This window comes from Gymnoscopelus braueri (genome assembly GCF_963280865.1).
Source record: "Gymnoscopelus braueri genome assembly, chromosome: 22".
Lineage (NCBI taxonomy): Eukaryota > Metazoa > Chordata > Actinopteri > Myctophiformes > Myctophidae > Gymnoscopelus > Gymnoscopelus braueri.
Window position 1 is genome coordinate 14,219,104 of NC_137624.1, and position 17,500 is coordinate 14,236,603.

General features: G+C 42.1%; 2 protein-coding genes across 2 annotated transcripts in view; one reads left to right on the top strand and one right to left on the bottom strand.

Moving 5' to 3' along the window:
* Positions 1-17,500, bottom strand: part of LOC308078777 (ephrin type-A receptor 5-like) — a 110,784-nt gene that overhangs the window by 13,030 nt on the left and 80,254 nt on the right. Inside the window, exons 11-15 of the mRNA XM_080420127.1 lie at positions 14,470-14,537; positions 12,955-13,080; positions 11,376-11,561; positions 10,660-10,721; positions 983-1,050 (exon numbers count right to left, since the gene is read on the bottom strand). Coding sequence (XP_080276253.1) covers positions 983-1,050; positions 10,660-10,721; positions 11,376-11,561; positions 12,955-13,080; positions 14,470-14,537 — 510 coding nt within the window. The remainder of the gene's footprint in view (positions 1-982; positions 1,051-10,659; positions 10,722-11,375; positions 11,562-12,954; positions 13,081-14,469; positions 14,538-17,500) is intronic.
* On the top strand, positions 8,000-9,085 carry LOC308078201 (kelch domain-containing protein 3-like; the record flags this gene model as incomplete). The annotated part of the gene is made up of 1 exon (XM_080419326.1): positions 8,000-9,085. One exon carries the CDS (start codon positions 8,000-8,002, stop codon positions 9,083-9,085), a length of 1,086 nt encoding a protein of 361 aa, XP_080275452.1.

Here is a 17,500-nt window from a genome sequence, read left to right on the forward strand (position 1 = left end):
AGTTCACCAACGCATTGCATAGCGACCCGTTGTGAACTACTGCTATTTTCACTACTTTTATGCAACACTCTTGTATAATGAAGTAGGGCATTTATTTACAAAAGAACATAACATGTTGACATTTGGAGATATGAGGTTTCTGCTCGACAGCAGCAATATGAAGTCTCATGGCCTTGTGTGATGATGATACAGAGTATTGAGCTATTGAGGACAGAGTAGACTCTTGAGACAGACTGCTGGCTCACACAATTCTCTAAATGCTTCCATCTAACAGTGTGTACATTGGATGAGTGTATATGTCCCGTCTCTCCCCCACTTCCGTTTTGCCTCCTGTAAATCAGATTAGTCACAGTCTAGCAGGTTTGCTGCTTAGCAGAAATGGAAATTCTAAATTATATTTTAAAGATATTTTTAAATATATTGTGAATGGAACACTATGGCATATATATTTTCTTAGTCTTGCCTTGTTGTAAACTTCTTCTTTTTTTACACAGACGTAGAGTTTGGTTGTGTGCACTTTATATTGTTGTATTGTTGTGAACTTTTTGTTATTTTGTTGAGTTCTTCGTTTACATGGCAGAAACATTTATATGGGTGTTTTTGCTCTGCAATAATATCTCGTGTTATTGTTGGGACAAAGGATAAAAATGTGCTTTGCCTCGCTAACTCGTGACATATTTACACTGCATTCCAACTCCACTGCTGTAGTTTTGTTGCTGTGTTCATTAATATGTACTGTCTCGTCCAAATAAACAAATAAAGCAAAATAACAGTAAATGACAAACAGATTAAAGCTTGCTGTCACAACTTTTGCAAGGTGCAGCTACAGACAATGTAGCATTTGAAGACTGTTGTCTGGGTTGAGAGACTACGGACAGAGGGACATACAGTACAAAGTGTAGATACACAGACAGCCTCAATTTTTTTACTGTGTGCTCATACACATGTACAGTATGTGTGTGCATCGTGTGAGTGTGTGTACCTCATGCCAGATGCGATGCCACGAAGCATGCCAACCAGCTGGATCACTGTAAACTGAGCGTCATTTTTCTGTAGGAAGAGAGAGAGACAGGGAGAGAGAGGGAGGGAGAGGTTGTTGTGTCAGGAAATAGAGGAAAAATAGAGACACACACACACACACACACACACACACACACACACACACACACACACACACACACACACACACACACACACACACACACACACACACACACACACACACACACACACACACACACACACACACACACACACACACACACACACACACACACACACAAAGAGATTCTGTCTCAACTGGAAGTCATGTTGTCACTGCACAGTCCACTGTCAAGGCAACAGTTTTGTACATGTTAGGCTTCCATGCCAGCGTGAACTTTGTTAACACATCTATCAAAAAAAGAAACCTCTTCTACTTTAACACTGCGCCACCCGAGCACCAAAGAAATAAACTCTTAACGGCTTGCCACAGTTAGCTGCACGGTAAAATGATCTGTTAACCCATTCAACCCGGGAACGCGTCAACAAATGTCTTCTAAATCCTAACAGGTTTCTGAAAAGTGTTGCTATATCAGTGGTGCTCAAACTTTTTCATGTCAAGGAGACCCCCCAAAATGATATGTATTTGGCCGCGACCCCCATCTCAAAATATTTAGTTCCAGGGACCCCCAGAAGCAAAGATTTGAGTTACAAATGTAAACAAATATATATTCAAACATTTGCACAAATGTTACGATTTTAAAAAAAAATGCAGATCTACAAGCTCAGGCTATGAGCTTGTAGATCTGCTATTTTTGAATAGCCAAAAGTATAAAATAACGGTTATAGCTAAAAAATCTAAAATGACACAGTATGCGTTCCCGGATTGAATGGGTTAATATTACTGTGAGAGTGTAAGAATTGACCCAAATGGACCCCTTCCATTTGGGCCAATCATTACATTCTCACAGCTATTATTACCACAGAGGATTGTACTGTGTGGGCTCAACGGGCACACGACTGTAACCGATGAAGGACACACAGCCTGGGCTTGGACCGAAAACCCTGCACTCACCATCACCACATGACCCATGAACGCAGAGTTGAGCACGGCCATGTCCATGTCGCCGCTTGATAAGGATGCCCACCTCCGACCCCCATTCAACTGGCACAGCCTTTCAACGTAGAGCAACGCTTTATACCAGTGGTTCTCAAACTTTTTCATGTCAAGGACCCCTAAAATGGTATTTGTATTTGGCCGCGGACTCCCATCTCAAAATATTTTGTTCCAGGGACCCCCAGAAGCAAAGGTTTGAGTTACAAATGCTTTAAAAAATATATATTCAAAGATTTGCACCAAATAAAAATGCAGATCTGCAAGCTCATAGTGTGGCACCGTATGTGCTTGTAAAGGCCTTTGCAGACAGGGTGCGATTTTCCGCACGGAAAAAACGGACAATATCATTTTTTAAATGAACACATGGTTCTCAATGACCTCATGCACACCCCGTGCGGCGATGCGATGCGGCGATGCGATGCAGCGATGCGATGTGGCGATGCGATGCGGTGATGCGTTTTTATTTCAATCGAACCCAGTTCGATTTGTGCGTCTTTTCGCATGCGGTAAAAACTGATTGACTAATCGCACCCTGTGTGCAAAGGCCTTCAATCTGCAATTTTTTAAAAAGCCAAATAAATCTTAAAATGACACAGATGTGTTCCCGGTCTTAATGGATTAATACTATCCGACCTTATTTTGGCCGAGATGATTATTTCATTGAAGTTTAACCTTGGTTTCAGTGTAGGTAGGGTGGGTCATGGGCTTTTTGATGGATAGACAGGCCCCAGACAGTTTGAGTCAATGACATTGTCTATCTAGCTGTGTTCCTCCATTACATGGCTTTCCCACAGCACTGTGTCCTATCGCCCCTCTTGTATTATATCCTCTCTGTCGGGCATAAACGTTGTATCATCATATTAACAACTTCAACCCCAGCATCCATATTCTGGGGGGGGGGAGCCTAAGCCAAAAACAGCAGATCTTGCAACGGGTTGTGAGCTTGTAGATCAGCTATATTTGGTGAAGAAATTTGGTGTACAGGTAAAAAAGCAGTCCAAGTACAGAGCCAACTCAGGTCCAGTTTACGAAGTCTAGAGTTTTTTTCCCCCATAAATTAAGCCTTATTATTTTATATGCCAAAATTGGGACAACAGGATGAAAATGGTTTGTTTTTCTCTCTGTGGGTTTTATAAATATACTACAAGGTTTCTATCCGACAGCTACGATATTATATACACCAATGGCAGCAGAATTTTCCATTCTTATTGATATTCTGAATTGTGCAAATGACACCATTATAGTAAGTTTACTACAAGAGGGAGAGTTAGAACACTGGCATGAGATGTAAGAGATTATGACGTCGTGCAATGGATGTTTTCTTAAATTAAATGTGTCCAAATCTAAAGACGTGTATTATAGATTTGAGGGTTTTAGACAGCGTTTAGACAGTTCCATCACAGACTGTCACAGGGCATGGATTAGAGTGTGTCAGGAGTACTTAGGCATCATCAATGATGACAATTTGACATTTAACGACTGATGCAATCCCCCAAAAAGGGCCTGCAATCTACAAAAAAAGCCTGACATACTTTTTGATTTTTGATTGATTGATTGAAATTTTTATTAGGCAAAAGAATGTAAAACAACACAGTTACATTTATAATGCTTTTGTCTAAAAGGTCCGGCCAAAAAAGTCCTTGCGGACTTGTTTCCGTTGGGGTCCTTTCAGGTGTTAGATCTGACAACACAGTTTTACAGCTCTATGATTAATCTTTTGTTAACAGTTATCTGACGTTCATAATAAGCAGACAATGAAGAAAGTCGGGGGGCCATTCTTCAAAGCTGGGTACATCCCTTGTACAAGGATGTACAGTACGAGGAGGTTCACGATTGTCGAAGTCTATTAATTGCGAGGCCAGATGTGAATTGGACATGATGGACAGAAGTCATGTTGACTTGTTTTGTTGTGGTTTTTATGGTGGTGATACATCTTTGGTTATGTAGATATCAGGGTTCTTGCACCATTTTGAAAGTCAAATTTAAGACTTTTTAAGACCTTTTTAAGACCTCAACAAATGTAATTTAAGACCCAAATAAATGTCGCAACAATGTCTTCCTATATTGAAATTGGCTAATGGGAGTGCAGGCCAGCGGGTGGTAAAACTTCTATTAATCCATTAAGACCGGGAACGCATCTGTGTCATTTTAAGATTTTTGGGTATTCAAAAATAGCAGATCTACAAGCTCATAGCGCGGCACCGATATAATACCTCCCCCTACAGGCTGGTATTATAATATGTTACTCTCTACCTCCCCCTACAGGCTGGTATTATAATATGTTACTCTCTACCTCCCCCTACAGGCTGCTATTATAATATGTTACTCTCTACCTCCCCCTACAGGCTGCTATTATAATATGTTACTCTCTACCTCCCCCTACAGGCTGGTATTATAATATATTACTCTCTACCTCCCCCTACAGGCTGGTATTATGATATGTTACTCTCTACCTCTCCCTACAGGCTGGTATTATAATATATTACTCTCTACCTCCCCCTACAGGCTGGTAATATAATATGTTACTCTCTACCTCCCCCTACAGGCTGGTATTATAATAGGTTACTCTCTACCTCCCCCTACAGGCTGGTATTATAATATGTTACTCTCTACCTCCCCCTACAGGCTGCTATTATAATATGTTACTCTCTACCTCCCCCTACAGGCTGGTATTATGATATGTTACTCTCTACCTCTCCCTACAGGCCGGTATTATAATATATTACTCTCTACCTCCCCCTACAGGCTGGTAATATAATATGTTACTCTCTACCTCCCCCTACAGGCTGGTATTATAATAGGTTACTCTCTACCTCCCCCTACAGGCTGGTATTATAATGTGACTCTTTACCTCCCCCTACAGGCTGGTATTATAATGTGACTCTCTACCTCCCCCTACAGGCTGGTATTATAATGTGACTCTCTACCTCCCCCTACAGGCTGGTATCATAATATGTTACTCTCTACCTCCCCCTACAGGCTGGTAGGGCCTGTAAAAGGCCAATCAAAAAGAAGACCATAAAAAAAACGATGATTTTTAAGTCCACGGAAATAATGAATTAACCTGAAGGTTAAGGATGATTTAATTTTAATATAGTACAAGAATAGTGTAACTATCTGTAAAATATAACCAATTTATTTAATAAAATTATGTATTGGGTAGCCTATTTGTCTCAATATTTGTCACATTCAGCCCTGGACTTCACTGACTGTATGGGTCACATTAATCACATTAGAATCACAGATTAGAGATTTTATGTATTTCCCCTATTTTCTGTATTTTTCACTATTTAAAATATAGTATTTCTTAATTTGTAATAATTATAGCTTGTAGATTGGCTTTTTTCACCATTTGAAATTGTTTTAAAATAAAAGGAACAGTTTTCCCAACCGACAGAGAGTCAGAGACAATATTTAGCCTATATATGGTTCTGTATTAGTGTATGAGTCAGTTTTAGCAGATTTCATTCTAATTGGCTACTGTAGACTGCCTATCAATTTCATGGGCCTGGGTAGGGCCACCTGGCCTGGTGGAGATCTGCCCTGTTGCGCAGCAGCACAGCAAGTGAAGGCTCAAACTGTGTGTGTGTGTGTGTGTGTGTGTGTGTGTGTGTGTGTGTGTGTGTGTGTGTGGCACAACAGCATCCAAGTTGATTTACTTCTGATCAGAAAAACATTTTCCTATCACTTGAAACTGTTGCCTGATGACAGCTGAGGGGGAAGCGTCCGTCGTTTCTATTCCACATTGTAACCAGTGACATCCGTTATATAGCATACATTTGTTGTTAGCACTTAGCATTCATTAGCATGCTCTGTAGCAACAAGTACTGCCAAACAGTGCTCAACTACAACTACTGCTATCTTTATCAACCAAAACGGTCACGGGGGCTCTGATTTTGCCCAATGTCCACTTAAATGAGCTTCTGAGCTTACACAGACACCTGGAGCAAATTAATTAACGAGCGACACTGCAGCGCTGACGCTGACGGCCGGGCAACGAGACAAGCTCGTCAACTCCAGCTGAGTGAGTGACAGAGAAGGAGAAGAGAGACAGGGCCAGGGGAGGGCGGGGCTATCAGCCTATGGAACACAATGACTGCTGTGTGTGCGTCTCTCGCCCGCTCTCAACACAATGGGAGAGATGGACGAGCGTACTAATAACATATCTTTATGGAAAATTCAACACTAGAATACGCACAAATGTTTATGGCTTTCATTTTCCCATGAGCCTTAAAAACATAACCTTCAAATTTAATACCTACGGTCAAATTTAAGACAAATTAAGACCTTAAATTCCCGATATTTTTTTTAAGACAATTTAAGACTTTTTAATGACCCGCGGGAACCCTGGATATGCTTCTGTTATGCTTATGTTGGTTTTATCTATCTATATGCCTTAAAGTACACATTTCCTAGTATGGATACGAAAACTCCATTACCTCATGACTGAGTTTGAGCAAATAGACAACAGTAAAAGCCATTCATTTGTTTTTCTGCCCTACACCTCAGGTTTTCCAAAACTGCCTCTCTACCCTTGAAATCAAGACACAATAAGGACATCAGGTGTGTTCTTCTCCTCCTCTCCTGTCTGGGATCATACCCCTGGGCATGCAGTATTCCGGGCCTTCTGCTCAGCTGCTCCATGGCTGTGGAATGCTCTCCCTGACCATCTGAGAGCACCACCAGTCCGTTGACGCTTTTAAAAGGGGACTAAAAAAACTTTCTTTTTAATAAGGCATTTGCCTAGATAAGACTTATTGGTTGTGGGTTTTTAAACTTTAAACTTTTTCTTAGCTGTGTATAGTTGGGGAGGGGGGGGGTCTCTTACCATTGATCTGAATTGTATTATTAATTTAATTATTTTTATTTGTAATATATTTTCTTGAGTTTTGTTCACTACTTTGGCTGGACCCAAGATTGAGAACCACTGCTCTATATAGCCAATAAACCACACTAAACAACTACTGTATAACAACAAAATCACTAACCCACCTATTTTGACAATCATGCACACTAGAATAAGGCTATGAACGGAAGTTCTCAAGGGAAACAACGTTCTCTACTAAGCTTGTGACAGGTGTTAGCTAGTGGTGCCCCCAGAAACCTGATGGTTAACTGTAGCCAATACACTATAAATCATATTCCTATACAATAACAAATAATACTGATACTATTCAGCATGAATAATAATGCCTTTCTGACACAGTGACCATCTGATCGTGGCACAGGGTATTTCCTGAGCTTGCCCTGGGTTGGTGTTGCTATGGCGAGTTTTTCAGAAAAGTGTCAAGCCACTGCCAGTGATTCCGAGCGTTATTTACTAACAACCCGGCGATCACATTACACGTACAGGGGTCTCGGAGAATCGGGGGGAAAAAAGCTTGCCGTCGGGATAGTCCATTCCATAGTTATGGGCAGTTGAATGTGGCTTGTTTTCGCCAAAAACAACAGAAAGCAGAGACAATTTTACTTCTATAAATCCTATAACACTACACGAAGCCAGCTCCATTTTGTTGAGTCACGTGATTTCTGGTTGTACTCTTCTTGGGTGATCCTGGCAGCATTCACAGGCTGCGGAAGAGCGCCCTCTGTCATAAAACCACTGAAAACACAAAGCTTGTCATTGGCGGTGTGAGCCATTGCAAAATATGACGAGAAATCTCGTCATTGGAAGTCAAAGAGTTAAAAGGCATTGGCTTCCCTGATTGGTCATACCACAACATTGCCTTCGCGGATTGGCCAAGGTTTGCATGACGTTTGTGCCCCTGTAACAATATAAACGGTAGTGTGTAATACCACTTTTATATCGCCCTTGTATGCTTATACATAGTCGTTGTGAGTGGAATGGCTTCCGATATCTTTAGCTGGACGGTGAATCTGAATAACGCACCAAAGACAACCATGCACCCTGCAGTGGCAGTGGGGCACAGGGTGTACTCCTTTGGAGGGTACGGCAGCAAGAGCGACTGGGTTGATGTGCACGTCTTCAACACAGTGTCCCTGTGCTGGATGAAGTTGCCCCAAGTGACAACTGGAAGAGAAGGTCTCCCTGAGGTTCCCCCCAACCGCTTGTACCACACAGCTGTGCTCATAGAATATGTCTACATCTGGGGGGGAATAGTCGATTTTGAGATTGGCGAGGTATTTCACGCCAATGGACTTGATATCTCGGGGGTAAACTGCAATGTGCTTTATGCATTTGATGTCGTCACACACAGATGGTTCAAACCTGAGGTCTCCGGGACTGTTCCGAAGGGGAGATGCATGCACTCGGCCTGTGTCTTGGGGAAGGTCATGTATATCTATGGGGGAGTCATCACAGGGCCCACTAATGACATCCACAAGCTGGACACCACCGCCATGGTCTGGTCTTTAATTAACACCGGAGGCACTCCGTCGTCAAATCACTCTGCCACCATCATCGGGACGAAGATGTTTGTGTTTGGGGGCGAAGGGGACCGGGACCTGATCGACGACAACAACGTAAGAGTGTTTGACACGGAGACCAACTGCTGGCTGAGCACGCCTTCAGAACAGCTTCTTCCAGAACGCCGTAAGCGTCATTCAGCCTTTGCCTACAACGGAGAGCTGTACATATTTGGTGGTGACAACTTTCCTCTGGACCGGGAATTCAATGATCTGTGGAAATTCAACCCAGAGACCTTCTCCTGGAAGAAGGTTGAGCCCACGGGGAGACGCCCATGTCTGATGAATTATGTGTGCTGTTGTATGGTGGGAGATCGTGTCATCCTCTTTGGAGGATGTCCACATGTCCACATCTTAGACTTACGAACTAGTCTGAAGACATTATGCAAGCTGGGAGTACTTCAGTACGGTCTGGAGCAGTCGGGACTCCCACGCGATCTCAGGTGGGAGCTGGCAGCCATGACTACTGACACCCGGCCGAAGGTGCCGATAATAAAAGCATTTGTTGGCTGTGTGAATACAGTTCAAACTCTCTTGAACCAGCTGCCAATGCACCTTTAACTAAATTATCCAAACACAAAATTTGTGCACACCACTACCATATTGTCTACCCTGTTTAAACATACCAGCACTGAGACACTAGATGGATCTCTATTGGTAATAATAAGCCCACAAAAAAAGTCTAAAAGAAATCTATGAAGTATGATTCTATATTCGGCAAGAGTCAAAAAAATAATCTCCACCAGGCCAAAGGTGCCGATAATAAAACATGAAACTAGTGTAGACCACTACCATATTATTGTCTACACTGATTAAACATAGCCATCACTGATATACTAGATGGATCTCTATAGGTCTCAAACTGGGACCCATGTAATCACAACAAATGTTCAGACAAAAAACATAATGCAAAATATAATTTTACTGTATTAACATTGTTCTTTGGCTGCGTTGTTGCCATAACACCTCACAACACTTCATTGGGTCCTGACCCAATGGTTGGGATACACTGATCCAGGTGATCACGCACTTCACCAAGGAAACACACCATAAATCAGTGATTCTCAAACATTAAATGAAGGAATTAAACATGTCAACCAGGGATGTATTGTATATTAACCCTGGCATCCCTATATCGGGGGAAAAAAATAATATTATAAAATATATATTTCATAGCTTATTTTAAAGGTAGGGTAAGTGATATTTTTTGGTTAAAACAAAAAGTATTTTGTTAAAAGGTTAAAATACTATATTCTGATAGTAATCATTGCTATAGAGTGTTTTTTCAGTAACAGATGTCTCCCTGTCTCTCCAGCTCTTTAATAAACAGAAAATACATTTTTCGGTGGGTGTCAAAATCTCAGCCAATCAGGAGAAAGTACCCATTTTTAAGCTTAATTTGTATAGTGTTCCAGTTCCAATTTTGCCTGCTCATTTCTTAGTGTCATCACTTCCAATTTCACTTGTTTAATCTGTATCCTGATTGAGTTCTCTGTCCTGGTTGGATAAAATTGGAAATGAAACTGAAACTGAAACGAAAATGCATTTTCTGTTTAATAAAGAGGTGGAGAGACAAGGAGACTCCTAATACTGAACAAACACTCTATAGCAATGAGTACTATCAGAATATAGAGCTATTTAACAATTATTTTAACCAACGCAAATCACTTACCCTACCTTTAAATAGTGAAAATAGATGATCTACAATCGATCTAGATCGGCTATTTTTGTTATTTGCTGTTCGACATAGTAGGTTAAGAAGTGTCCTCCCCTCTAATTTTCCCATTTCTGTTGTTCGAACCCTGATCAAATTTCAAACTCGCTACAGCATTCCCTGAATGGCATTTCGACCTCTAAGTACCTTGCCTCTTGTATCTTGCCTCTCACCATCAAAATAATTGAATGCTTATCATCCTATTTCACAATCACAATTTCCCCAAATCATTATTCCTCTGCATCTTCTCCTCTTTCTCCATGCTCTCTACTTCCCATAATCCTCATCTTCCACCACTCCAAAAACATTCCTCCTCTCTGTAATCCTCCTCCTCTTTATACATGATAATACCTTTCCTTCCTCCTTTTCTATGCCCCCATAATCCTAATTCTCCTCTTATCTTGTTATCCTCTCCTCTTACCTTGAGGAAGGTGTCCAGAGATCCATTCTCCATGTACTCAGTAATGATCATCACAGGCTTGCCTGAGAAACAAGACATTATTATTAGAAAATACTTAAATTAACACGAGTTTGTCTTTTGGCTGTCAAACAGAAATTTGGTACATGAAGTGCTACTTGCTTTGATATGGAAATGATGAATTAGAAGGAAGGATGCATTCCCATGCTAGTAAAAATAGGCTTTAGGCCCATATATGAGTGAGTGTCAATGTAAAAGGTCAGATCTTCAGATGTTAAAAGCTGTTTACAGTCTACACTTTGTGCAAACCTTCCACAATGCTTTAGTTCAGCAAACCTTACACCGATTTTCATCAGAAAAACAAATAAACAACACCGATAAAAGTCATACTGTGTTACCCTTTTTCAATTAAACAAAAGTAATTTTGGAAGGTCACTGGTATACTTTTCACAAAAACCACTCCACATAAATTCTAATATTAATAAATACAGTTTCTGATAACTTGTTGTTGTGTTCCAAAATATCTTTGGGTGCTAGGACCTGCCAGCTCTTTTTTGAGTGGTACGTCCATATAGAGTCTATATGGACGTTGTCTATATTATAGATAGACAACGAAGCTATGAGATGTGTCACCAAAAAAGACTACTGAAATTAATGTTACACAGAATGACTTTAAATCACTAGTACTTGCATAAGAAAACGACATGCTGACGACTCACTTTTGGTGACCACCCCCTCCAGATGGATAATGTTTGGATGGTCGAATTGACCCATGATTGATGCCTCCCAGAGGAAGTCCCGCCTCTGCTGCTCGGTGTAGCCTGCCTTCAGCGTTTTGATGGCCACTTGGATCTCCCGCTTCCCCGGCAGCCTCAGCGGTCCGCTGCATACCTCTCCGAACTCACCTGAGAAACAAGGGACAGGCGGCCGATGGTCGAGTGATTGAGGCGCGCACCATACTGTGTATACTGTAGGCTCTGATGCAGCCTGACACTGAGTCCCGGGTTCGAATCCAGAGCCCGGCGGACCCCCGACTCTCCCCCATTTCCTGTCAATCTCCACTGTACTATCCAATAAAGGCAGAAAAGCCCCAAAAATATATTAGAAAAATAAAGAAGGGACAGACTGGTCCATGAGGTAAGAGAACAAACACATTAACGCAGTAATTCCAAGCCTGTGGGCTGTCAGGATATTGCAAGTGGGCCACTTGCAATATATCAAAGAACTGGTAAAACACTAAGATTGGATTGATAATACAGAATTAATACTGAAAATGTAAAGAAATGTCCTGGGATTTCTTCTTTAAAACCTTGATAAATGAGTTTTGATTGTGATACCAATGAATAGGAACTTAAAGAATCCTACGTTAGTTCCATTGATCCAAGCCAGAACACAATCGATTGTTTGATCAGATTGATAAACATGCTCTGAAAATGCACGCGGCCCACTCATCTGACCCCTTAACACGGCAGCCGAATGGCTGCCGTGTTAAGTGGTCAGATGAAAGCGAACACTTTTCATATTTTCAAGTGGACCCTGATCCATCAGAGGTTGGGAACCACCGCATTAATGTATATTGAGGTATTTATTCCCCATGTTGAAAACTGTGAAAGGGAGGTCAATGCATCTTTTTTTCCTTTTTCTCCTAATTTAGTCATTATGCCAATTCCCAACTCCCCCCCCCCATGTCTGTAGTCCCTGTCACCACTACATCTGGTCATGTGGGAGGACATTTTCATAAATTAATATGTATTTTGGCCTGAAAAGATTTTTCAGGCCAAAATACAGGCCCCCATTTCACCGTGGAGAAGTCAAACCCCATGGGCTCTGCAGTAGTGGACAGGATCTTTACCCCTTTATTTCATTTGAAAAAGGTTGACCAAACCATTAAAATGCCAGTTACCAATTTGTTCTTACAAAACCATCAGGGAATGGTCATGCTTAATTGGTGCACTCAATTTCAAGGGGGGGGGGGGGATTTTTTTAATATTGTGAACGAATAACTAGCACTTAAAGAAAGATAACAGCAGAAAGTTCAGAGTAATGCATAATTACGTCTTCGGGAGGAAAATGGAATGATAAGCTTGAACTACTTCAAGGCAGCACGCACGCACGCACGCGCGCGCGCACACACACACACACACACACACACACACACACACACACACACACACACACACACACACACACACACACACACACACACACACACACACACACACACACACACACACACACACACACACACACACACACACACACACACACACACACACACACCAATCTTTGTATACTCACCGGCTCCTATGACCCTCTCTATGGAGATAAAGGAAACGTCAATCTCCTGGGCAAATTCATGAACTGCCTGGTTGGGGTCCTCATAGGTGTGGGGGTCAATGTAGGTACGAACCCCTGGGAACTTTACTGTAAATACAAATGCATACAGACCATCAGCACATAATCAAATATACAAAATGTACAGTTCTGTACAGTGCACTTTGAAATCAGGGTGACATTATCAGGATGACATTTTCTGGGTGGGATGGGGAGGAAAGTCCATGCATTTGATATCCCCCTCTGGTCATTCATTGCGGGTGGGGTAGTCAGACGATCAGAGATCTCCGCAGCTGATACAGTATTGTATGTCTGGGGACTCCTGAATTCACTGAATGGGCTTGGACACCGGAGAAAACCAGCACCAACGAACCCACGCCCATTGCTTTGAAAACTAATGACACAGGTACAATGGGTATTGCATAACCGTGGGTTGGGGCAAGCATTTCCAACGTGCATCGTTCCTGTGTAGGCCGGAGGCCAACGGGCACCAGTCTAGTATTTTACAATGCATTTTGTTGTACAACCGCTTTGAAAGTCTCCCACATTCTGATGAGATGAGAACAGTCAGGACAGAGCTGAGACCAACTCCAATGGTAGCAGCTTGGCAGAATAAAAATAAGTCTGTTTCAAAACAGTATATGGTTGGACCATGTACAGTATGGGCAATGTGAGAAATTGTGCAAGTGTGAATTCCTGGATCACACAGCTATTTCTAATTCTTAATGACAAAATTATGTTGACCTGCACCAGTACCAAAATCACAGGATTCCACCAGAATGAGTTCCAGGTCAACATTTTACACTCGTGTTCTGCTCTCTCAATCCCACAGCCTTCCGGGATGATTAATCTGCGATTGGCTATTTAGTTATTAGGCTGACTAAGGATAGACTGCATCCCATAGCCTGGAGGGATGATTGCTCTGTGTTTGTGTAGCCTGTTGTTAAGCCAACCAGCCGACCAGTGCTGCAACTTCATCACTCAGTGACAGTCAGTCAAAGTCATGTAGGTCTCTTGGGCTGGCCCGGCTTGGCCCAGCCAAGAAATCCCAACACGTGGTCAAATATTTTAAGCTGTCGCTGCCCATTAATCATATCACTGGAGCTTAGTGTGCCCTCAGCTGATACGCACATGCAAACACAACCTGAATCTCTTTTGCTATCTCTCATACGCATACCCAAACATACAAATACAAGCAGGGGACTTAGAGCTGTGTCATTCAAAAAAAACTGCTCCTGGAATTAAGAATTTTGACTTGGCAAAATCCCATACACGCGCACACACGTGCGCGTACCTACAAGGATGAATGAACTAACAGAGACCTGACCGTTATTTGAACCCAGTACTGTACATCTATGTTTAAACTCCGGATGACCTCAGACACACAAGCGTGTACGCACAAAAATACACATGGGTTGGAACTAGAACAGAACACAATGACACACACACACACGCAAACTAAGAGGACACTTTACTTACTGTGGCCATTGTGAAAGTGCATCTTCTCCTCTTCAGGATCTTGCTTCGCCTTGCTGTAGCCACAGCGCCTGGGAGGAAGGAACACAGAAAAACACTTACTTTACACTCGCACCTGTGACTAATTATTTATAAATACACAGCTCACACACATCACATCACATTAAAACTCCTCACAACAATACTCCTCACATTAACACTTCTCACGTCTTACATTAACACTTCTCACGTCTTGCATTAACACTTCTCACACTGAAAGAGGCTTCAAAAGAGCCATACAATTATCACCAGTCCCAAACCACAGTGTTAATAGTTGACCTTCATGTGTGGACTGACCACTGATATTGGCTTTTCAGCACCTCTGGGAATTTGTCCTTTTTACAATCAGTGGTTGTCGTTTTTGTTGATAATCAACAGTCCCCTGCAACTATTGCAAAAGATCGCAATTTCGGCTGCAATTTTCCAATAATGGACAGAATGTCCTCTCAAAGGACTTGTCAATTACCCAAATTTGGCTGGGACCAAAAACTTCACCAGCCAATTGTATCCCCATGTCAGACTATGTGATTATAGTGGAATAAATTGGTGCCGTTTCTTTGTCAGGAGACTGGCAGCACTACAAGATCAATCATCTCCGTGACGTTGCGCAAGATCGGGACACGGTCAAAAATAGTGTGCATCATAGTGCATATGCATATCATAGAATCATTCAGAAGCGCACTGCCTTAAGCAGCCAACTAGAAGACCTGCACAGACCACAATAATACAAGACCCCCACCACTCCACTACAATACAAGACCTGCACCATGCCACAACAATACACAACAATACAGGACCTGCACCATGCCACAACAATACACATTACACAACAATACAAGACCTGCACCATGCCACAACAATACAAGAGTAAGACCTGCACAGAGCCACAGACCACAATAATACAAGACCCCCACCACTCCACTACAATACAAGACCTGCACCATGCCACAACAATACAAGAGTAAGACCTGCACAGACCACAACAATACAAGACCCGCACCACACCACAACAATACAAGACCTGCACCACTCCACAACAATACAAGACCTGCACACCACACGTGTGTGTGTGTGTGTGTGTGTGTGTGTGTGTGTGTGTGTGTGTGTGTGTGTGTGTGTGTGTGTGTGTGTGTGTGTGTCTGTGTGCGTGTGCATTTGTGCGGAGACCAGACAGCTTCTTCTTGTCAATATTTAGACAAGCAGCATCAGAGATAACCCAGATTAAATATGGACATTGATTTTAAACTTGATCCTTTACACAAACATATACATGCACGTGCGCACACACACACACACACACACACACACACACACACACACACACACACACACACACACACACACACACACACACACACACACACACACACACACACACACACACACACACACACACACACACACACACACACACACACACACACGTCCTGCCCAAATCTTTTCCATCACAGTTTGGTGGCCAGGGTTACAGGGTGAGCAGCTGGGTACTCTGGGGGGGAGGGGGCAGGGGGGAGATGGGATGATTGTGTGTGTGTGTGTGTGCAATCTATGCATGTGCCTGAGGGGTCATTCAGTGTTTGGTTTTCTGGATCCGATGAGTCAGGGGGGTTTAATGCTTGCTCAGTCCCCTAACTTCCTGTTGTATTGTGGAGGGGAGGGGGGTCTTTGTGTTTGTGTGCATGTTGGTATGATTGTGTGTGTGTGTGTGTGTGTGTGTGTGTGTGTGTGTGTGTGTGTGTGTGTGTGTGTGTGTGTGTGTGTGTGTGTGTGTGCTCAGTCCCCTAACTTCCTGTTGTATTGTGGAGGGGAGGGGGGTCTTTGTGTTTGTGTGCATGTTGGTATGATTGTGTGTGTGTGTGCGTACGTGCGTGCGTACGTGCGTGCGTGCGTGCGTGCGTGCGTGTGTGTGTGTGTGTTAGCATGGCTCAGGGTAGAGAGACAGAGTGTTGACTTGCAAGGTCCCAATTTTGTATCTGGTAAATCTTTATGCGTTAATTTAACACTGACAGTGTACCATAAGGGAACCATAAGGGTCCATTTGCAAACTCTCAGAGTTAAATCAACACTATGTGCAACTTTGTATATGAATACATCATAAAATGAGAATTATATGAGTGAATTAAATCATGTCTGGGGTCAACTTGAGGACAGATAACTGAAATAACGATAGCAGTATGTATAGATTGATGGATAGATGGATAAATGGATAGATGGATGGATGTATTGCTAAAAGCATTAAAGGAAGCACAGATAGAAGGATGGATGGATTGATGAGTGGATGGGTGGATGGATGGATGGATGGATGGATGGATGGATGGATGGATGGCTAGACAGATAGATCATTAAAAACATGAACATTTCATGATGGATTGATGGATTTCTATATCATCAATCTATCCATCTAAACCCTCACACTCACACGCAAGGTTCAATTTGTACAAAAACAAAAGAAACCCAAAAACATGAGGGGGGGGGGCATTTTTATTAACCACTTGAGCCTATATATGTATAGCAAATAGCAAAAATAGACGATCTACAAGCTCACAAAGCGTTACATCGTGAGTAGATCTGATTTAACAATTCTTTCAATTTAAAAAAAGAAATATTTTGACAAATTTGCCCAAAATAGGGACACCAGGATGAACCCTGGTGTCCCTATTATGGGCAAATTCGTAATAATTACCAAAATTGTGGGTAATATTCATTTTTTATGTAATTTTTTAAATTGCTATTATCAAACATAAACACATACCTACAGTTCCCAAAAGGAAATACATGTACTTAATTCTGTCTGACCAGAAGCAGGGATAAAACATATCCCCCAGTAAATGGAACCCTGCATGTGTGGAATCTAGTTGCATGTGTGGTGTAAAAACATGAATGAACGACTATACGTCCTGTAAACACTGCTAATGGAACAGAGGCCTTCTCCACAGTAATTACAGTTCAATGAAATGACACGGACCACATCTCTACATAGCTTAAAACCCCCGCT